At 40.2% G+C, this 24,078-nt stretch overlaps 1 protein-coding gene across 1 annotated transcript in view; it reads left to right on the top strand.

The window, feature by feature from the left end:
• The window catches only part of LRIG2 (leucine rich repeats and immunoglobulin like domains 2), a 52,444-nt gene that overhangs the window by 8,063 nt on the left and 20,303 nt on the right, over positions 1-24,078 (top strand). Inside the window, exons 2-9 of the mRNA XM_072137626.1 lie at positions 6,611-6,682; positions 6,979-7,053; positions 7,761-7,895; positions 10,476-10,619; positions 10,833-10,976; positions 14,259-14,402; positions 16,675-16,818; positions 20,436-20,516. Of these exons, the coding sequence (XP_071993727.1) occupies positions 6,611-6,682; positions 6,979-7,053; positions 7,761-7,895; positions 10,476-10,619; positions 10,833-10,976; positions 14,259-14,402; positions 16,675-16,818; positions 20,436-20,516 (939 nt within the window). The remainder of the gene's footprint in view (positions 1-6,610; positions 6,683-6,978; positions 7,054-7,760; positions 7,896-10,475; positions 10,620-10,832; positions 10,977-14,258; positions 14,403-16,674; positions 16,819-20,435; positions 20,517-24,078) is intronic.

The following is a 24,078-nucleotide window of genomic DNA, read 5'->3' on the forward strand; positions in this document are numbered from 1 at the left end:
AGGGTGATGACACACATGGTGTTTTTGGGCGTTTTCGGATTGTAAAAAACGCATGCGTTAAAAAACACATCCGTTTTTTAAAAACTCATATGTTTTTGGCTGTTTTGAATTGCGCAATTTCGGAAAACCGGACAAAAACTCATGCGTTTTTTACAATCTGAAAGCGCACTAACTAAAAACGGCCCAAAAATGCCATGTGTGACATCACCCGAAGGCCGGCGCCACATGTGGCGCTTTGTCTGCACTTGCAAACGCAGACAAAGTCGCGCCCACCGGGGCGGGCCTCGGCCCGATCGCATAGAAAACGCTGATGCGATCGGGCCGAGGCCCGCCCCGGTGGGCGCGACTTTGTCTGCGTTTGCAAGTGCAGACAAAGCGCCACATGTGGCGCCGGCCTAAGAAGTGACATGTGCCTGCAATTCTTTGCCTGTCTGATGTATTGGCAGTGCATCCTATTATGTGGTTACTAGATCAAGTCTTTTGTAGAAAATTGTATTCTACATCACAAAACTACAGCGGATAACATCTCTATGTTTGACTTGATGTCCCATATGCAGAAGGTAATTGATGACAATGTACTGGGGCAGTGTGATAAATGTTTTATGGCATTACAGTGCCAGGGAAGGTCAGTGCTCATGCGATGTCATGCCAGGCTTAGAGCCCAAATCAGACATTTAAGTGCCCTGTCAAGTTCTGTACACATTGCTAATAAGCAAAAGTCTCAAAACCCCTTTAAATCTTTATTTTCAGGCTTTGAGCAGGTTGAACTTAAAGCACCTTATTTATTCTCACCCACCACCTCGTCTATCGGTGCACACACAGTTACTTAAGGTGACAAATCTTTTATGTGTGAATTGTAGATGGAATTGTTTAGTTCCTTGAAGCAAATTGCTTAGATTTTTTGTGGGTTGTGGAAGGCTGCCCTTCCCCCCCCAGCACACAGATCAGGCTGTGCCTAATAGGTTGTCACTTCTCCAATCAGCCTTGTGTTGCTATAGGGTTCAAAGGCAAGCAGACGTGTGCTGGAGCGGCCTGTCTGCTTCCTTCCCAGACTGCACAGCATTTTAATTATGGACACATCCACCCTCCCAGACATCTGGTTTGAGTTAATCCATAATAAGAGGGCTTTCAGGTATCTGGGGCTGCAGAAGGTTATGAGTGGCCGGCGTCTGCCAGCAGCTTTACATTGTCCTGGCGAGGCTGGAAGCTGCGCTTTCTCTCTCTCTCGTTGCTGCACAATTAGCTATTGTTAACCCAGTCACGGTACTTGCTTGCCTGCGTATAGGCACTGGGTGTGCGGCGGTAAGACCTGTGGCTTAGTAAGGCCTGAGGTCCTGCAATGAATGTTTTATTTGTTCCATTTCAAAAGTAGCTGGTAATTGAAAATATCATGAAAGGAGCAGCCCAGTACATGGCCTCTGGCTACTCCTGTGATATCACATATCTGCCTCTTTTCATCCAAAAGAAGCTTCACTTTGACTTCTCAAGTGACTTTCAGATCAAGAAGCAGCCATAAGAAAGCGGAGGAGCTCATTTTCCACCATGTTATTACTTAAAATGAGACCAAAACTTTTTTTAGGGGAAATTTTAGTTTTCTATTTTTTCAGTAATGTACATTATGACTCAACGGTTGATCCCATCTTTCATGCAAACAGTACATCCACATGACTTGGAAGCTGTTTGTGCCCAAACTTGGTGGTCTGTGGTTTCACCAATTCATTGAAGACTGTGGTAAAGTCGTGTGGGTTGTAACCAACCTACATGTAAGACCTTGCCCTTATCACACTAGTATAGGAGGAAGAATTATTATTTTACCATGGTTTCCCAAAATCTACTTCTGTGGCCCTTTAGAGAAAGGGTCCTACACATGGCTGCTGTTGTATTGTCCATTTAATTGCCAAAGTTTTAGTCCCAGATTTTTACAGATTAGTGGCCTTGATGATTAAGAAGGCCTAACAAAGGAACACATTCAATGCATACATAAATAGGCCTCATGCAAAGGATCGTTGTTTTTGACCATGAGCTAGCCACACAAACAGCCGATAACTCACAGCCCAATGCCTTCTATTGGACACATTTAAATGGAACCTGTCATCAGAAATTGGCCTAATAAACCACTACCAGTATGTTGTCATGCAGCTGAACAGCATCTAGAACCTGTTTCTTTCCTGAGCCGGCTTGGTGGCATCATCCAGAAAACCACCTTTGAAGTGAGACGTTAATGGGTTTTATAAAGTCAGAGAGGCGGAGAGTTTAACATTCAAGTCAAGCTCTCCCTGTATCTAAACACATCCTCCCATGTGATCGCGGGTGTTGACGTGGATGCCTCCATCTTATTGGAGATCGTGACGTCATCGGGGAGCGGCTGCCATCACAGAAGACCCGAGGCTGTCTGTATTTAACCCATTCATTACTATGTGCTAATTGCTGTAGAATGGCAGTATATGATAGGATCAAAGTACCCTAGGGAGTCTCAAAAATAGTAAAAGTAAAAATAAAAAACTTTAAAAAAACAGTAAAAATCAACATATAATAACGGTTTTTCACTGCGTTAAACCCTGTAACGGAAAATAGAGCCCGAATTTGAAAATGGTACTTTTTTGCCATTTTGAAAAACATAAATTCTATAAAAAGGGATCAGAAGGTCCTACAGCTCTAAAAATGGTAGCATTGAAAACTTCAGAAGCAAAAAATGGCACTACCCACTGCTCCGTACACCAAAGTATGTAAAAATTATTAGCGCCAGAAGATGGCAAAATCGAAAAAAATTTGTACAGGAGGTTTTAATTTTTGTAAATGTATGAAAACATTATAAAACCTATACAAATTGGTATCCCCGTAATTGCAAAGACCCAAAGAATAAAGTAGACATGTCATTTGTGTTGCACAGTGAAAGCCGTAAAATCCAAGCCCACAAGAAGTACAGTTTGTAACGCAGAAAATAAGCCGCCATAGAGCTCTTTACGTGTAAAAATAAAAAAGTTATAGATTTTTTAATGTGGGAAGTGAAAAATAGAAATGAAAAAACAAAACAGTCAGGTCCTTAAGGAGTTAAAGAAACATCATCTAGACGTTTCTCAGCTGCTATACAACATACAGGAGGTCCCCTACTTAAGAACACCTGACTTACATACGACCCCTAGTTACAAACGGACGTCTGGATGTTGGCAATTTGCTGTACTTTAGCCTTAGACTACAATAAAGCGCTATAACAGTTATCAAAGCTGTCTGCAATTAAGCTTTATTGTTAAAGGAAACCTACCACTTGAAGTGGCAGGTTTCCGATGGAAATACCGGGCACCAGCTCAGGGTGAGCTGGTGCCGGAGCTTATTTTATTTAGTGTTTTAAACCGCGGTTTAAAACACTTTTTAAACTTTATAGCCGGCGCAGGCAGGTACGCGCTCGGCGCTTACCGTGCACGCGGCTACATAGGAAGTGAATGAGAGCCGCGCGCATGGTAAGCGCCGAGCTCGTACCTGCCTGCGCCGGCTATAAACGTTTAAAAAGTGTTTTAAACCGTGATACCGCGGTTTAAAACACTAACTAAAATAAGCTCCGGCACCAGCTCACCCTGAGCTGGTGCCCGGTATTTCCATCGGAAACCTGCCACTACAAGTGGTAGGTTTCCTTTAATCCTGGTTCTAATGACAATCCAACATTTTTAAAATTCAATTGTCACAGTGACCAAAAAAATTTGGCTGGGGATTACAATGATAAAATATACAGTTCTGACTTACATACAAATTCAACTTAAGAACAAACCTACAGAACCTATCTTGTATGTAACCCGGGGACTGTCTCTATTGCTATTTGTTTATTAGATGAGGTCCAGGCAACAGCACATGGGTGGTTGCTTACACATGATGTCTGTACACTAAGGAGACGGCACTGCTTGGAGGAAGGCTTCAATCTCCTCACTTCTTAGCTTGTACGCTGCTTTGCATAGTACAGTGGCTATGTTTAGTATTGCAGCTTACCCACTGCACACAAGTAACCTGAGAAAGGATGTTGCACCAGTTCCATTTTTCTTCTTCTCCCTGAATGTGCCAACCTTTGATGCACTGTTATTTGTTATGCGCTCAGCATAACCAAGCAAGGTGAGTGTACACCCACACCACCCAACAGCTGATGTATACAGATCGAGAGGGTGCCCTATGAGCGCTTGTTCCCATCTTTTTCTCTTTTTATTACCTGATTTGATGCCTACTAAGCATCCTGTCAAAAACATTGAGAAAATCCTATGTAAGGCTGGCAATACGGTGCCATCGCTGAAGTTCTGCTACATGGCTGCAGACAGGGAGTCGCTGCATCATATTTTCATATCATGCAAGGACTCCCATCCTGAGCAAGGTGTGCAGTCTGTTGGATTGAGGCAACATATGGGCCCTTTTCCATAGTCTGCACACAAGGCTTCAAATACTTTGTCAGAGGAAGCCCCAGTAAATTCACATGTATTAGAAATGGGGTTGTTGAGATCCGCCCATTGTTTTAGGAAGACTTTATTCTTGTCTATGTTACTAGATAGGGGATGAAGCTTTGGATCTGGTTTTCATTTACTTTTAACCCTTTCTCTGTGATAGAAGTTGGTGCCATTTGTATTGTGAAGTATTTCATTTGCTTCATAACAGATGGTGCCACGCTTTTCAGCACTTTGAAGCTGCATCTTCTCTCAATATGGATCGGCAATGTAAAAATCCCCGTTCTTCAAGCACTTTTTATTTTGTTGTGCAATATTTCTTGGATCTAGTTCTTGGTGGAGATGTGTTCCAAGTGCTGGACATGTGAAAAGAAATGTCTTTTCCTAATTTTCATGCTGTGTCTATGGAGTACATGAAGCATTGGAGTATGCGGGCAAGTACTGCATGTAAGAAAAAACGTCTCGTACCTCAAAAGTCTTCAAAGTCCTCTGAATGCTGCAAGCACCCACCGGCAGGGATCAGGCTAGATGTTCATCTGCCTATGATCCTGCATTGTACATCTTTGTATGAACCCCAGCTTGGATATAGCTTAAAGGGATGTCAAAATGTTTTACACCAGACTACTAGTGTAAAATATGCTTTCAAGCTTCCCCTTGTTTACCACTTAACCTATAAAAAAAATCTCCTACAAATTCATATACAAATGAGCAGCAAAGAATGATGTTTTGCCTGAGATTAATCACTTTTAGAGGCTGGAAAGGGTAGCATCCCATCATACATACTTATAATTTTTTGGAATCTCAAATCCTATGAGGCTTGTGTCTGTGTGCAATATAACCAAAAATAGGGGCAGCTAATGGGAATGTAAACTGCAGATAGAGGGTCAATACCTACCAGTCTCTTTAACTGACTGGGACTCCTGTTCTGTAGCTCTCGGGAACACAATCCTGATGCTATTTGAATGATAGGTTTCTTATCTTTACAACCAAGCAATTTTGGCATCTGAAGTGACACTCCTTTTTCCACTCTAAAAATGACCTAGAAGGTGAGACTTCTGCACTCATTTGCACATGCAACTTTTTTGTTTTAGGTAAATTGTCGAAATCAAACATAAAAAGGAATGCTATAAAGAGTATTTCACACCCTACTTGAATGGGCTTTTGATTTAGTGGAAGACTATGAGGAAGATTTATCTGAAGTGTCTTGGAGCAGAACCAATCAGAGCTCTGCTTTCATTTTCACACACCTGTTTATAAAACGAAAACTGAGCTGTGATTGGTTTCCACATTTCTGATAAAAGTCCCTTTAAGTGAATACATGACTCCTGTGCTGTGATTTGGTTTAGCTATTGAAGTCATTCTTTGTGTCAGTGATTCCTTGTGGATTGACGTGTGGGTATCTCACTTTGTACATTAGGCAGCAGGAAGAATTATATTAAGTACAGGAAAGTTGACCTTCATGTTAACATGGAAGCTGTGTAGAATGGGCTGCGGTTGCATGGGTAGGTGAGTGGCAGTTCACATAGAAATTAAAGGTTTCTTATCCGCGGGGGATTGGGGGATATCACATGAATGCAATGCAGATTTCATGACATCATTCTGACTTTCTGCTTGGTGAAATATTCATGAAGTCACTTCAGCTCCAGCTTGTCAATGGATAATGATGCCAACAAGGATCCACACGTGACAATTGCGCTTAATTCTGCCGTCTCTTCACCACCAAACAAACCACATCTGCATTAGTGACGTGTGAAAGCCGGAAATGGCAGGATGGATGTGTTTCATTAGGTGACTGAGAGGAAGAGTGAAAATCCCTGCATGGAGAAGTGATTCACACACATTACTGCAGACTAGGAGCTGCTTATAGAGAGTAACAATGGCGTCACACTCAGGTCACAGGGCACTAGTATGGGGGCTCACCCTCTTTAAAAGTGTTCTTTGCTGTTGTGCTCTAAGTATTTGTCACTCATAAATATAAAAAAAACAATAGATTTATAATTTGCAATTAGTAATTCCTGTTTGGTCGTGAGGATAAAGGGGTTAAAATATCCATGTGAACCATATCGCTTGCCATCCCTCCTTGTAGTATATAACCACTGTTTCTGTGAAACTACAAGAATAAAAGATTTTTTTTTTTTTTTTTTTTCCGGTAGCACAAGTGACTGATTTGCACCTTTTTTCTTTACCTTCAGGGAGATCAGTCACAACTGGTTGACTTTATCCAACAGTAGCCTGGTACCCGAGCTGTACTCTCTGCAGGAAGTGTGAGTTCAATATCCATTACTTTGTCTCGTTTAGTAACACTTTTTGACACCTTGGGGGAAATTTCTCAGAAGTGGCCACCAATCAGAGTTGTGCTTTTGTTTTCCCACAGCTGTTTGTAAAATGAAAGCTGAGCTCCGATTTGTTTCCATGGACAATTAAAACCATTCTGCTCTCACACACTTCTGATAAATCTCCCCCCTTGAACATATCAGATGCGGCTGTTTGTGGATATGTGTGTTGTATTTACAGCTAGATTGAAGAATAAACATTGGTTTTAATCTGTTTGATCTCCTAGGAAAATGAATTACAATGAGTTGACCGCCGTTCCTCATCTTGGAGAGCCAACAGCCAACATCACACTTCTCTCATTGTAAGTATACATTAGAAACCCTCTTATGCATAGAATATTGATGAGGTAGATGTGAATGTTCTGAAATCCATGAAAGAAAAAGCCTCATTCATATATGGGCCAGGGAAATGGGGGATGAGTCTGCTGGAATTTCTGTTGCAAAAGAAAAACTGTCTGCTTTGAGCCGCCATTTCTGTGTATTGCTAAGGTTAAAGGGGTTGTTCCAAGTCCCTCTCATCAGGACTGCTGGCACCTACAAATCAAGAAATCGAAAAGGCAGTTCTCAAAAATGAATAGATTGCAGGTTGGCATGTGCCCTGCTGCTCTGCTCAGTGCTATGGGATTGTTGGTGTACAGTGCTTTGATATCTTTGGCACTCTTGTAGACATTGAATGGAGATACCAGAACTCTGTGCTTGGCAATTCCTGATGCTCTCATTCTACTAAATGGAGCGTCCAGAAAAGTGCTCCTTCAGTTAGTGAGAGATTCGGGTCCCTATGATCTCCTGGGTTGCACTTGTTCCCATTATCGTGCTGTATTTTTGCAGTACTTTAAGGCAGAACCTACACATCTAAAAGCCTGAAGAACCAGTGATCTTTATAAAGTGGCTAACCTAACAAAATGCATGTTAGACCATACTGCCTGTCAGTTAAATATTAGCTTTTTATGAGCTCATTCTTTGTTGCTATAATTGACACACGTGACGCTGTTATGTCTTTTCCCAACAGAGTACATAATAAAATTGCTGAACTGAATGGAGATTTACTTCAGCAGTATCTTTCACTGGAAACTTTAGACCTGAGCTCTAATCTTCTCACGGAAATAAAAAGCATTTTCTTCCCAAGGATTCCTCTAAAGCATTTGTAAGTGATTATTTTACAGATTTTTGTTTTTATCTTTTTGTGTTGCTGTTATGTTCTACTTTGGATAAAATGTAAATGATAAATAAAGAACATTACCTTTAAGGCACTAGATTAAGCCAGCCAGGTTGTTGTAAAGTATAAGCTAGAGGTAGCGAAGCTGAGCTCTGTCCATACAGTGGTTTATATGATTTAAAGCTGCATTTTATTCTTTTTTAGTAATTCTGACGAATTACTAGCGGATGTCAGCTTTGCTTGTATCAGTGTGTATTTTATACATGTGTATAAAATACATGTATAAAAATGAGTAAACAAATAAAACAAACAAACATGTTGCGTATTCCTGCATTCCAAAATGCCCCATTTGAAATATAAAAAGGACTATCTCTCATCAGCCAGCCCCAAATCTTACTTTACTAGGCCTCATCCAGACTGTAATTTGTAGCTTTTAAATCCTCCTGTGAGTGGAACAGATGGAAATTGATATCTAATTCACCACATCTGTACAAGTACAAGCTCATGCACAGTTTCCTCTATTGTCGTTTGTAAATTAACTCTGCAGATGTAGTGAACCATTGAAATGGAATGAATTCTGTTTGCATGATTTGCCATTGTATTCAGTGTCGGATTTGGTCTCTGTAAGGTTTGTAGGTTTACTTTCAACTAGATGAGTTATGTGAGTTCAGTTTCTCCTTTTACATGCGAGTATTGTCCCTTCTACTCAGATAAAATAGGTCTTGTTCCTCTGGTATTGTGTCACTGGGCCAGGAATAAACATGTAGCAGACTTTGTGCAGCTTCCTAGAAGGGTCATTAATACATTTAAGGGGTTTTCCCTTAAAGATAATATTCTTAAAGCATAACAGTCATTTGAGATCATATATACTGGATTTTAGGGGGATGTGGTAATCATTTTTCTAATATACTTCATTAACAAATTCTGCTTGGATTTTAAAACATTCAAGCTACTTCCTTGCATGAAGATTATTCCAGCCTGTACAGTGTGTGTCTATAGAGGCTGAATGATCTCACATCTAATCTCTCTGTGTATGGTTAAACAGCTCTGAGAATGGAGGATTAACCCCTTTCAGCTTGATCTGGCTAACACTCACAGCTGTGTAACAGAGGACAGAGAGAAAACTGTCTTGAATGCTATGGACAGATTTGCCATAGCAACGTAAAAGTAACATTGTAACAAAGGGACAGATAGCCATTTGTTTCTTTACAAATTAAATAAGAATACATGCCCCCCCCCCCTCACAAAATAGGAAATATCATCTAAGATGACAGTTACTTTTTAAATATACTGAGGATGGCAAAATAACACATTCTCTAGTTCAACGTTATAACAAAATTACAGCATCTCACAGATCGAATTCTAATCTTTCTCTATTGGTCCTGATGTTGTCCTTTGGATACGACCATAAACTCAATCCTGAATGTGATCATGTAGATCTACCTTTTTGGTCAGATTCCTCTCACATGAATGTGCATGTCTTATACTGGGCAGAGATGGAGAGTGCTAGAGCCAGAGGCACTTCCTGTCCAACAGTGCAGATAGACCCGGTTCTTGATCTGATTGGGGAGGGGGACATAGCAGTGCTAAGTGTGTGTTTTATTGTTTAGATGAGATGGCAGAGCTGAGTCTCTCATTGTGTCTTATATCCATCTCATGACTTTGATCTGTCTTATCTCTCTTCTTCGATTTGTCCGATATTGGTAAAATGTTCAGGAGCTAAATGAAATTGTAGCTTAACCATGTACCCTTATAATCTAAGCACACAGGAATCGGGAAGTGTCTACTCAGCTTGTGTCTGTCCATACTGCAAAATCTTAAGTTTAGCAGCAAAAGCAACTATAAAACCGAATAATATTGCACAAGAAGGAGTTAAAGTTATCTGAGTTAACATCACTAGAGAATCAAAATTTGAGATGTTCATTGATGGGCAAATCCCTTTAAGAAAAAGAAACGCATGTTCTTTTTTTCCTGGGCTCCAGTACTCAATAAGATTGACATGATAATTCCTTCCCCATAGAAGACACAACAAGGTTGTCACACCCTAGGAAACTATGGGCCTGTCCTGAGTCTGAGTGAAGGTCTTCATGACATTGGCTTTACTCTTAATACCCCTTTTCTTTTCCATGTCAGTGTAGTATTTATTAGTGTAGTCTGTTCAAAATTGCAGCATGCACTATATATTTTTTTTCTCACATGCGGACTACAGCCCTCCATAGAAGTCAATGGAGCTGCAAAAAATAAGGATGGCACACAGATTTTTAAAATGCTGCTTGTCAACCACCTGTGCTGGTCAGAAAAAAGATTAGAAACCTATCAATTCTTTTATGCACATGAAAAGGAAAAAAAACTTGATATGTGGATGTAAAAAAAAAAAAAAAAAGGATGTGGATACTATACAGACTGCATAACAGATATTACACCAGTTTTTGCAGATTTACAACGGATTCGCTCGTCTGAATTAACCCCTAGTCTGTAGAGGAAGGATGTTTCTTTTGTTATGATTTCCGTAATACTTGGCTGCTTCGGAACGACAAGTTAACTTTTTTTCTTTTTTATTTTTTTTAGGAACCTGAGCAACAATAGAATTACAACTTTAGAAGTTGGTTCTTTTGATAATTTATCTGGGTCATTATTGGTTCTGAAACTGAACAGGAACAAGATCAGTGCGATTCAGCCAAAGAGTTTGAAACTCCCTGTTTTGCTGCATCTGTAAGTATAGTTTTTGTTTTAAATTTGGGGTCACTGAACTAGTTTAAAGGGGTGCATCAGAAAGCCATTGGGGGCAGGGAAAATTAAGAAAATCTAGTTACCCTAAAATGACTCACCAAGCCCTTTGCACTCTCTGCAGTCTGGTTCTGTACATCTGGATTGTAACTGAATCCAATTTATGTAACATTCTTTCCCCATATTCCTCTTCGGCAGTGAATTGAGACGAAATCGTATTCAGATTGTGGAGAGCCTGACGTTTCAAGGCCTGGACTCTCTGAAATCTTTAAAAATGCAGAGAAATGGAATCAACAAACTAATGGATGGGGCATTTTTTGGACTGGACAATATGGAACAGCTGTAAGTGCTTCTGTTTATAGTGTGACTGAACATAGTGTTCAAGATCTACATCTACAAGTTTCTTAAATCTACAGCTTAGTGATGTTGTACTCTAAGACTAATGTATGTTCAAATGGTACTTGATTCTGGTGCATTTTTGGTGTGCCTTACCTGATATCATGCAGATTAATGCCTTCTCTGTTCTATTCAGTCTACGACCCATCAGGGTATCGTAGGTCAGAAAATCAACTTTGAAGTGACACATAAATGATTTGTAGAAAGTCATGGAGGTGGAGAGCTCAATGCTGAAGGTAAGCCCTAACCTTCTCTGAATGCTTGCTGTGACTGAGGACCTGACATTCTACAGATGACCCGGGTAGTCCTGCTCAGTGGAGGTGACATTCCTGGCTTTACTTCAGTGCAGAGCTCTCCAACCCTGTGACTGCATACAGCTTATTTGCATATTAATTCAAGGTGGGTTTTCTGGGCGAGGCCTAAGAGGAACATGATCTGGAAGGTCTGATTAGGTGCTGATGGTGGTTTATAAGCTGCTTTTTTGCTTAAAGGATACATGTAAGGCAAGGGACAATGCTAATTAGCGATCATTACTGTACGTGTAGCGTATCCGGCATCCAGGAACAGCTGTCATCCCTGTCTAACACCCACAGTTAGAGTGAGCTCAGATCATTGGTGTTAACCTTGCTTAACAGATTTTTCCCACCCTCATTGGAAGCCAAACCCCCGCCACCACCTTACCCGGCAGTGTTGGCAGCTCTGGGGTCCATTTAGTCAAAATCCTACAGGTACCGTTTTGGCCTATGTGTCTGGATAGGCCAACAGCTGTAATACCCTGAAATATATATCAATATTTCAAGATATTATAAAAAACAAGCAATCACATTGCTTGTTCATGTCCCATAGTGGGACTAGTAAATTTTTTTTTTAAAGAAGTTAATGAAAATCTTTTAAAAATAATAAACAAATAATTGATAAAAATTTCCCAAGCCCCTATTACATATACAGGAAACCATTTGAAAATCTCACACAACCACCACATACTTGGTATCAATATGTCCATAACAACCTGTACAATAAAACTAAATCCTTATTGTACCTACACATTGAACACTGAAAAAATCATTAATCTTACAAAATTTGGGATTATTCAGTTTAGAAAAAAGACGACTGAGAGGAGACCTCATTACAATGTACAAATACCTGAACGGACAGTACAAGGATCTCTCCAAAGATCTTTTTATACCTAGACCTGTGACCAGGACAAGGGGGCATCCTCTACGCCTACAGGAGAGGCGATTCTACCATCAACATAGACAAAGGTTCTTTCCTGTAAGAGCAGTGAGACTGTGGAACTCTCTGCCGCAGGAGGTTGTTATGGCCGACTCTATGTACATGTTCAAGAGAGGCCTGTATGCCTTTCTGGAGAGAAAAAATATCACATGTTATGGGGAAAAACATTTATTTAATTCTTAAAGGTTGGACTTGATGGACTTGTGTCTTTTTCCAGCCTTATATATTATGATACTATGATCTTAAGCCACAAAAAATGCAATAAAAAGTCATCACAAAATGTATCTACAACATGTACAGCTAAAAACAAACCCTCAACCAGCTGCGTATACAAAAAAAATAACATTATGTTTTATGTTGTTTACTAAAAAGAAAAAAATACCTCAGTATGCTATCGCTGTAATTGTACCAATGCGTTTAATAAACATAACATGTTAATCCAGAAAGTCAAAAATCAATTACAGAATTAAAGTTTACATCAATAGGACAGAGCCCCGGAAAATGGTGTTAAGTGCAGACTTAAAAATTGGGTCAGTGCATAGGGTTTTTTTTTATCATTATATATTTTAAAGCTCATTAAAGGGAACCTACCTCCACAAATCTACCTATAAAGGTAGATCGGGTGGTAGGTGGATCAATAGGACGTGAGGATAGCCCTTTTAAGGACTAATCCTCACGTCCTCGCACTTTTTTGGAAACTTTTATTCTGCACATATGTAAATTTTTTTATGCGGCTACTGGGGCGTGGAGTAGCCGCATCTGAGGTTACACGAGGCGGCTACTCCACGCCCCGGTAGCCTCTTTTCTCCTCCTACTTACCATCTTCGGGGCGCAGCTGCTCGTCCGACGATCCTGCCGTCTGCGCATGTGCAGAACAGCAGGCCCGCGCCTATTGATCCACCTACCACCCGATCTACCTTTATAGGTAGATTTGTGGTGGTAGGTTCCCTTTAAAAACAAAAATGATCCCCAAAAAATTCAATACCGAAATTTCTGTGAAAAACTGAAAATCCATGTTCAATTTGTAAGATTTGTTTTGTCATAATAAAATATAAAGATATTTTAAAAGTGATGAAAACACAAAGCAGTCATATGAGATATGTTAGTTTTACCACCAAAATAAGCTACTATCTATCTGAAAAGGAATTTTGAATTTTTAAATGTTTGTATAAAATTTTTAAACGCAATGTGTCACAAAAACAATCTCACTATTTTTTAATAAACTTCATTTATAAATTCTGTTTAGTTTATAAAAAAAAATCAAGCTACTAACATAGAGCTGCACAATCCAGTCTGTAAGGAGTGAGGCTGCATGAGCTCACATCTAATCTCCTGGTGTTTGGCAGCTCAGTAAGGATAACCCCTTCACTTTCAGCCTGATGGTTGAATATAGTGCTCATAGCATACTACAAAGAGAACAGGCATTGTTAACACCGCTGTATAACAAACAGGAGAAGAGAGAGAGACCGGTCTTCTACACTGCTACAGAACTAGGGGGCACTTAGCAGCCTGTTAAGCAGAATTTCTTAAAGAAGTATATTAGGAAAATGTTTAAAGCACTACCCCTCTCCCCCAATATCAAAAATCGTCTGAAATGTTTACTCTTTAACGTACAAACTGGCTGTGTCTTGAAGGGGTTAATTACATTTAGAATGATGTCTATGGGTAGCTACATTTTATGGAGGCTATTTACCATATGACCAGTGGTAGGTAAATTCATATGTATTGAATATAATTGCAAGCCAACCTTTTAAAGGCTAACTAGGTGAGGCACAAGATTATTTAAGGGTTCTTTGTCTATGACTCTGTTTACGCCTGGGTTACGAAAGCATTGTTAACTATTGTTCGACTCTCATGTTTTTATGTTCGTTGTATTATGCAGTCAGTTGACTATTTGTCACGTTGAACAGTATTGTCTTTATTACTAAGGTCATTTTCTACAGTCTTGCCTTTATCTTTGTGTAAGAGCAACTGTTCTGATTTTACCCCCTGCAGAGAGTTGGAATACAATAATGTCACCGACATTAACAAAGGCTGGCTATATGGCCTGCGAGCATTACAACAGCTTTATATGAGTCAAAATGCAGTCAACAGGATCAGTCCAGATGCGTGGGAGTTCTGCCAGAATCTCTTGGATCTGTAAGTGTTCGAGTGCATTCCTCTTTATTTGTGTAGTTTGTGTGGGCCATTATAATAGCTCTGGTATTTTTCTATACTGTATCCGTGTACTGCTTTATGCTGCAGCATTAACCAACTTAGATTATGCATCAAAATGTTTTTGTGTTATTGGATACAGCCATCGCTGCATGGTCCTATTACAGTTTTCTGCGCTCCTGGTCAGTCACCCTTACACATCAAAAACAATTCACAGGGGACCTGACTAACTATGAGTTAAAAACCTGTAGTAGTCTTATAGTCTATCGGAGCCCCTGGACAAAATCCTATGGAAAAGGATTTTCTTTTCTTCCACCAACAAAGAGTTAATAATATATCATCAATTGGCTATATATGCCCAAAAATTATGTACCAGAAAAGTGCATCTCATGTGGCAAAAAAATAAGCCCCCTTAGGCTACATTCACACGAATGTATGGGGGACGTATATCGGCCGTATATACGTCGGCCGTATATACGTCCCCCATACACTCCTATGGGCGCACGGCACCCTACGGGAGCGGTACGGTGCAGCACACGTGCGGCACCGTACCGTTCCGTACCCGGGAAAAAGATAGGACCTGTCCTATCTCTTCCCGTAATACGGGGCCGTGCGCCATAGGTTGCTATGGAGAGGGGCGGGGGTGAGCTGCGCTCACCTCCTCCTCCTCTCCCCGTACACTGCCGTTGCCCGCTACGGTACGGTACGGGCGGGCAACGGCAGTGTGAATATAGCCTTAGGTCCACATTAAAAAAGAAAAAAAATTAAAGCCTGTACAATGTGACAATGGAAATCTGCTCTGGATGGCGCTTCCTTCCATTCTATGCCCTGAGGTGCGCCCATACAGCAGGATACCACCACATATGGGGTATCGGTGTACTCAGGAGAATTGGGTATCAAATTTGGTGGAGCCTTTTTTCATTTAATCCATTGTGACAATTCAATCTAAATTCTGAGCCACATGACATTCTAGAAAAAAAACGTGGAATCTTAACCCCTTACCAACGATGTCACATGTCGGCTGTGAGTGAATAATTATTATTATTATTACTATTATTCTCTCACGGGCTGAGACCTCTCCATAGCCGGAGTGTTTTGCGGTGTTAAGCCGTCCATCGCATAGGCCATCTCAGTGAAGACTTCCTGTGATGTCATTGTATAGGCCGTAAAATCCTAAAAATAGAATCATTGAAAATGTCATCAAAAGTTAAAAAAAAGATACCACCCACAGCACCATACACCAAAGTATGAAAAAGTTATTAGCGCTAGAAGATGGAAAAGGTTATAAAACCTATACAAATTTGGTATCCCTATGATCGCACCGACCTGAAGAATAAAGTAGACATTTGGTCTATGAAGTAGTCATTTGGGGCCCACAGTGAAAGCCTTAAAATCCAAGCCCGCAAGAAAACGTCGCAATACGTATTTTTTTTCTTGCTTAATTTCCCAAATTTATTTGGGTACTTTGACTATCTGCTTCAAAAGTTGAGAATTTAGAACCTGGAAAAATAATTTTCCAAATTTTCTTTTTTTTTTAATTCTCTAAACTCAAAAGATACATCCAAATTTTTAATCCCTTCCTGCCGCAGCCCTTTTTTGTTTTTGCGTTTTCATTTTTCACTCCCCACTTTCAAAAATCTAATTTATTTTTGACACAGAGCTGTATTATGGCTTATTTTCAGCGTAACAAATTACACTTCAAAATGGTGTTATTTAATATATATGGCACTGATTGCGGGTGTTACCGGTAAGCTTTTGCTGCAAAATGCAACAAAGACATACCGGCTATAGAGAGGGCTCAGCCCGTGAGCCCTCTCCATGCACCCAGCATGTGACGTAGTATTACGCCACATGTCGGTAAGGGGTTAAACTAATTTGTTTTCTTATGACAAGTTGTACTTCAATCTCAAAATCCCCTGGATATGTTAAAGCATTTCAAAGCTTTAACCGCTTATAGTGACACAGAGCAGATTTGAAAAATGGGACAGTTTCCTAGAGGCCAAAATAGGCTTCAGTCCTGAAGGGGTTAATCATGGTTGCTTCTGTTGTTTATTTCAATTATTATATATTTGGGTTTAGGAAATTGCATTTTGAGTGAAATGTCTGCAAATAAGAACTTCCTTTTGCATAGGGAGTTTAGGTGCCATGCACTGCTATTTGCTGTGGTAAATTGCCAGCTAAGAAATGGCCCAGTATTGTTTTAACTTGTTCCGTCTATCTCATTGTCTGCAATTTTGTTTTTCTTTGCCTCCCCCAGAGACCTGTCATACAACCAGCTGAACCGTTTAGATGATTTTGCCTTTGTGGGACTTGGCTCACTGGAAAAACTAAACCTTGGAGATAACAGAATAAATCATATCGCCGAAGGTGTATTTAAGGGTCTTGCAAATCTTGCGACACTGTAAGTGAATATATATATGTTTTTTTTTTCGATCTGCCTGCTGTCGGCTACAGTGGAAATTGTTGAGAACTTTTCCAGATAATAGAAATAGTAATTGATACCATGGACTGTAAGGTTCTCGAGTAGATATAACATCCTCCCTAGTGTTCGCTAGTAGTCTCATCCGGGTTCTGTGACCGCTTCCAACTGATGAATGCAAGAGTAATATGGCAGCTTTAACATCTGATGCAAAGGTTAAAGGAAACCTACCACTTTAAAATTAGACTTGTAACCCACAAATACCTTGCATCAGCTCAGGGTGAGCTGATACCGGACCATATATTGACTAGTAGCAGAAACCGCTGTATTCTGTGAAAGTGTTTTTAGCGGTATATTCAAATCTCCCTTCGGCGCACCACGATATTGCTGTGCGCAACCGTCCGAAGTCTGATCATGTTGGTGCGCATGCGAGAGTGTGCCCGAGAGCTGGGTGATGTCACCGGCTCTCCGGCACCTCATAATAATGCGCACGAACGGTCGCGCGCATGCTGCATACAGCGATATCGTGGTGCGCTGATGGGAGATTTGAATATACGGCTAAGAACACATTTTAACGCGTTTTCTGCTACTAGTCAAGATATGGTCCGACGTCAGCTGAGCCTGGGCTTTTAAAGTGGTAGGTTTCCTTTAATAGAGCCCATTTCAAGCATGCACAGGGGAAGCCATCCCATATGGTTAACTCCAGGGGATTTGTAGGCCATTTTGTGATTTCTGGGGGAACAACCTACAAGTCACCAATATGGAATTGTTGCTCAAGACTTTTGGTTTGCCTTAAAGGCTATGGACATCTTTGTATATGAACTTACTTATAAACCTATACTGTTCTGTTCTCCTCTCCATCCAGGTCAGTAGATAATGCCAGGGGAATCTGCCATGCCCCCTGTGTCATATAGAGGCAGAGATATTTATCACAAGATCTTATCCTGTTTGTATTGACACTGCTAGACGGGTGAGGGGAGCAGCAGGCCTGTGCTGTATCATATTGAGCTGTCTGCTGTGAGATATGAGGGGGGAGTAGCAGCAGGACACTGCTGGAGTTGGTAGCAGAGGCTTCTGCATTAGGAGAGTATGGAAGTTCTGGCACACGTGAACATAACCTGCCTGCTCCAAAGATTAAGTCATGTGAACTACATCTCAGTTTGGAAAGTAATTTTAGATTCTTTATGAATACAATAAGAAAAGAAGAAAAAAGGCAAGATTCACATAGCTTTTAAAGTCAAAATCTGAGATCTGACTCTTGTGTTTTTAAAGCATTTTTTTTAAACTGAACCAGTAGTTGGATTGATAGCGCTGTCTGTCCATTATCGGTTCTCTCCTTTTTTTTTTTTTTTTTTATGACCCCACTTGGTTTGGCCCATAAACCAGATAATGTCAGATAATGTGAATGTAGAAACCCAAACCTTCACAAAATGAGCACAATCGGTGTAGGCAAGAAGTGACTTGGATTTCATATTGTCAAATGTTTTTCAATATTGTTCTTGTAATAGACCTGCACAACTCTGGCCAGATAATGACACTTTCACTGGCGTACAATGCTTGATCCCTGAACATAATTTATTATTATTTTTATATATATTTATCAACAAATATCTGTGGGAGATTTATGAATTACTATTTACATCTGATCACCATGGTGGCCCATCACAACAATGGGATGTTTTTAGTGTAGTTATTAGCTGTGACAGCTGTGATTTATCACATGCCGACACTTGTGCGTCAGCATACAATAAAAACCTGCCAGACACCTCAAGAGGCTTGGACCCCCTGATGTATCCGGTTGTTGGCTGAGCCTAAGGGCAAAACTACGCCAGTTACTAGCTGAACGGCCCACTCTGCCACCAGCCGCAATCCTTCCATACCCACTTGGCGTGGAGATGGCGTTAAGGGGAAAATAATCACAATTACTGGTGTTTTGCAAGAAATGTCAATTTATTGTCCCCCTATGTTTTGAATGTGTCCCGCTTGTAGAAACTGCATGACCAAAAACCATCACAATATGTTCAAGTCACAGAAATAGTGTAATTTGGGGGGGAATTCTAAATTACTCATCTTGTATATTTACCACAGTTTATATATATTCTATTTTAGTAAAAATTGTATCCACCCCCCCCCCCCCCACCAACACACACTCCTTCTCTTTCCACTTCAGCTGTGAAGAATGTCTGAATGCATTCATTTTCGGTTAACCTTTGTGCAACCCCTCCACTGCAATAATTAAAACCAATCAGAGAGTGAGAGCCTCATGAATTTAGGAGGTTTTTTTTTCGTGGCTCAGGAAGGGTGTAACAACACACGACAGGCAGACTATGCAGTTCAGGGTCATTCGTTGTTCACAAGCGGGAGGGTCGCCCCTATTAACAAGGCTCCAATCACTGATGCTTGACCAAGCATGAACCGGGGTATGCTCGCACAAGGAAGCTGAGTTATCATCCATCCACACATTCCTAGGAAAAACATGGAGCCAAAGAAACATTTCTACAAGGGACAAGTGCAGGGTGTATTCCTCTAAGAGACCTCTGAATGATAGAAGGCCTAGTTTGGGAGCCAAGTTTATATACTGATTGGTGCAAAAAATGATGGGCTCCTGCTCCAGCCAGTTGTGTCAGTGCAGCAGAGGAGGAGAATCTTGGTGACAAGATTGTATGCAGCTCAATGCATTCTTCTGAACTGTATCTTTAGGAAAATCAAACATTTGTTCTGCAAATAGCTGCAATGCAGCTGTTACCTCCTGGAGCAAATATGAGAACTATTTTATGAGGACGTAAGTAACAACTTCTCCAGGGAATGCCTACCCAACAACAAATGTCTCGCTATTGTCATAATGTTCAGAAACTTTCTTTACCCACTTCTTAACCATGAATAAACCAGCAACCAGTGCAAACAGTATGTCCACATGTCAATGCATAGCATTTGTATTCAGCAATATATTTCCTCCTTTTCCAATGTTTAGTAAGTTTCCAAGTGACGTAACTATCCTTATATGGACAGTTACATCCCAGGAAAAGTCCCAGAGTACACTCCCAGGAGTCCAGGGATAGGTTCCATACTGTTGCATTTGTAACCAATAACCGCTAATGGCCTCTGCTGATCATATGCATCACTCTTCAGCAGAAAGCAGGATGGAAAGACGCAGTATATATACTGAGGAGAGTGAGGCAAAAGGATTGCTATAAATCTATGGACATGAATGTAGTCTTACAGAGATTACTATTATCACCTGTACTATCCATTTATTACATTTAAATAAAAAAAAAATGTTATAAAAGTTGCACTTCACATATAGATTGGAAGACCCACAGATTATTCCATATGTAGCAAAATTGCAAAAAATAGTTAAGAAATCCAGGATTAACTCTTATTCTTTGTTCACATCCGTTTTCGAACGCTCATTTTAGCTAAAATGCATTTTACAGGTGTTTTGTTTGCAATTAAAATTAAAGTATCTGATTCATTATGAATCGCTAATCTGTTGGGTTTCCTGTTAAAATTAGACACTGTGCCTTTATTGTATTAGATTATATGATAAAATATTGGTGACAATATGTTGTTAATAATGAATAAATATCTTCTGAATGTAGGGACTTGCGAAACAATGAAATCTCCTGGGCTATTGAAGACTCCACTGAAGTGTTTGCTGGACTTTCCAAGCTACACACACTGTAAGTAGTGAATACCCCCATGAATCTTCCACGGTTCTCTTTGACACATATTATGGTTAGATATTACCTCCTTTACTTTTCAGGAGCACAGTTGTAATATTTCTTAATTCTGCCAAAATCTCTTATCTTGGCCAATTTTAAGCCCATTGACCACGGTCTTGTTGGATTTACAGATTAAACCAAGGATCACTGTACTGAATGACCATGCAGAGTACAGCTCCTTTGTTTTGGTGGTGTCTGATAAAACCTCCAAGCGAATGAAACGAGTTTGTTGGACCAAACTAGCATGTGGGCAACAGGTTTTCTTTTGCCCAGATTATGATCGAGCGAATTAGGGTTTCATGATCATGATGATTTCTGGCTTACCATGTCTGTGCACAATATAAATCTATTAATTAAATTTAGGCTGGCTTCTGGTTAGGAGTATCACTGTTTTCCCACTGCAAATTCATTGCAAAACATAAATTTTTTTTTTTCTACATCTTTTTTTTTTATTGAGACACAATTAAGATCCATTACAATATATTGCGTGTCATGCGCTTCTCTTTTTTTTTTTTTTTTTTAACATAAACATAACTAAATTTACAGTGTTTCTTTTATCCGAGTCTTCTGTGCTGCTCAAGCGCAGTACCCAGAAAACCACGGTTACATTGATATTGTTGCCTATCATCATTAACAATAAAACAAAAGACTAGTGAGGCCTTAGCACAATTAGAAAGATTAGCGACAATTTGCCGTACAATGTGATAAATAAGGGTTTTTTTTTTTTTTTTTTTTTTTTTTTATTATAAATTGAATAGTGGTTTTATTAGTTCCAACACAGCAGTAACACCCCAGTACATTGTGACCATAGGCAACTAAGTAAAACAGCGCTTATTATAACACACAATATTAAAATCACATTTTTATTATATAATTTTCTCCCCTATTCCCTACCCACGCCCCCTATGACTGGTGACCCCCGCTCCCACAGCAACCAACATTTTCACTCTTTTTTTTAAATATCATATATGACTTATCATGTTTACCTTAGTTTACGAGACTCTATTCTTTTACATCAGCAGTCATCTGTGTCCACAGGAGACTCATTCCGTAACATGTAATCCACTTTTTTTTCCCACTCTTGAATCCCCGGTGGATCTTTGTTTTTCCAGTTACTTAATATCATCTTACGTGCCATTAATAGACCTTTCATAGCATTTCTTATACCAATTTTTGTGCCAACTACACCTATCTTAGTTCCAAGAATGCAATTTTTTGCCTCATATGGAACCATGCATCCACATCGTTTTTTTATAGCTTCTATTATTCCTTCCCAATATCGTTTCAATTTTGGGCACCTCCACATCATATGTATTATGCCTGCGTCCACAAGATCACACCTGGGACATCTTTCCTTTTTTTGGCGTCCAAATCTATTCAACATTTTTGGGGTGTAATGGACTCTATGTACTAAAAATATTTGAGACACAATATATGATAAATTCCGTGTGGTCTTTTTAATCATATTTAGAGAATCTTCCCATTCTTCTTCCAATAAATCCGGAATATCTTTTTTCCATTTTTCATAGCAGTATTGGGCATTCCCTATTACTATATTACTATCCAATACTTTGGATAGTTTTGACAGCATACCCTTTGGCCTATTGGGCGCTCTTATTACATTGAGAAGGGGGTGTTGTACATCCTTAAACTCCACCCTAGCTAATGACGCTCCGAAGGCACGCACCAGCTGGGCCCACCACAACCAATTCCCTTCTCCAATCCCATATTGCAGTGACAATTCCTCTAGTGTTTTAAACCTATTATTCTCTATTATTTGGTGTACAAATCTCACCCCTTTTTCATTCCAAAATTTAGCCCCTTCCATCGGGGCTAAAGTCCAAATCCCTTCTCCCCAAAGTGGTGTTTCGTGCAGAAAACTATCCCATCCTAAATCTACTTTTATTTTATCCCATATACCTTGCATCAAGTTGAATAGGGGATAGTGTTCCCTTAGTTCTCTTTTCCCAAAAACTCTCGTTTCCAATAAACTCCATATATTTAAACCCTTAAAATAATCATAATTTTGCCCAAGTGTATATATGATTTTCCCCATATCGCAATCAAAAATATTCTGTAGTTGCGCTGCAACAAAATATCTACCAAAATCAGGGACCCCCAAGCCTCCTTTTTCACACGGTGCATATAATTTTTTTAAGCTTATTCGTGACTGCTTACCCCCCCATATTAAATCCCTTATCATTATTTCTAGTGCCCTAAACCCTTTTTTGGATATCAATACTGGGCTGTTTTGCAGAACAAAGAGGACCTGTGGCAGTATTACCATTTTACACAAAACTAGCCTTGCAGCCATTGGTAAATTCATTTTTTTCCATATCTTCACCTTGTGTCTAACTTTAGTTAACATAGGCTTAACGTTTAATTTCATGTAATCGTTTAAATCCTTGCTGATTACAATACCCAAATATCTCATTTCTGACACCTCTAATAATTGACCTGGGTTTTGAGTTCCCTCAGCCAGGGGGCTTAATGGAAGATAAGAGGACTTACCCCAGTTAATCCTTATACCCGACATGCTCCCATGCTCTTCTATCAGGCTAATGACCGATTGGAGCATTGTACCCGACTGATCTAAAAATAGGAGCATGTCGTCTGCATAGAGCTGCAACCTGTCCTCTTCTATGCCTCTGACGAACCCCCTTATCAGGTTGTTCTCTCGCAGATAACAAGCCAGGGGTTCCAACGCCAGTGCAAATAGCAAGGGCGATAATGGACACCCCTGCCTTGTCCCTCTGTATAGGCTCAGTGATTCCGAGGCCCTGCCATTAATGCACACCCTAGCTGATGCTCCCCCATACAAGATTTTTACCAGTCTTGTAAAATAGGAACCAAAGCCCATCCTACCGAGCACAGCCCAAATATAGTCCCACTCGACGCGGTCAAAGGCTTTGACCGCGTCCAGAGAGACCAACATTCTCCTACCCCCGGCTTCACAAGGTGTCTGTAAGTTCCACCACGTGTTCAAAATATTGTTACGGACCGATCTCCCTGCCATGAATCCCGACTGATTTTCATGTATCACAGTAGAACTGACCCTCTGAAGTCTACTTGATAATATTTTTGCCAACACCTTATAGTCAGTATTCAGCAGGGAGATCGGTCTATATGCCTCCAGTTCTTGTGGGTTCTTCCCTTCTTTACGCAACAGGACAATGAGGGCCTCCCTCATGGACTCCGGTAGTACCCCTTTATCCATGGAATAGTTGTAGACATCCAAAAGTACTGGCAGAAGGAGTTCAGAGAATTCCAAATATACCTCCGGGGGGATCCCATCAGACCCTACCGCCTTCCCCTTAGCTAAGTTTTGCAATGCTTCCCGCATCTCGTTAAGGGTGATTGGGCTGTCTAACATTTCAGCATCTTCCCTAGAGATCTTTGGTATAGAGATATCAGCAAGCACTTCCCCTATTTTTCTTGAGTCGACCCTAAGCTCAGAGGTATATACCTCGCTAAAGTATTCCATAAATTCTTTCCTTATATCTATTTGGGATGTTAGCAA

The sequence above is a fragment of the Engystomops pustulosus genome, chromosome 2 (assembly GCF_040894005.1).
Source record: "Engystomops pustulosus chromosome 2, aEngPut4.maternal, whole genome shotgun sequence".
Lineage (NCBI taxonomy): Eukaryota > Metazoa > Chordata > Amphibia > Anura > Leptodactylidae > Engystomops > Engystomops pustulosus.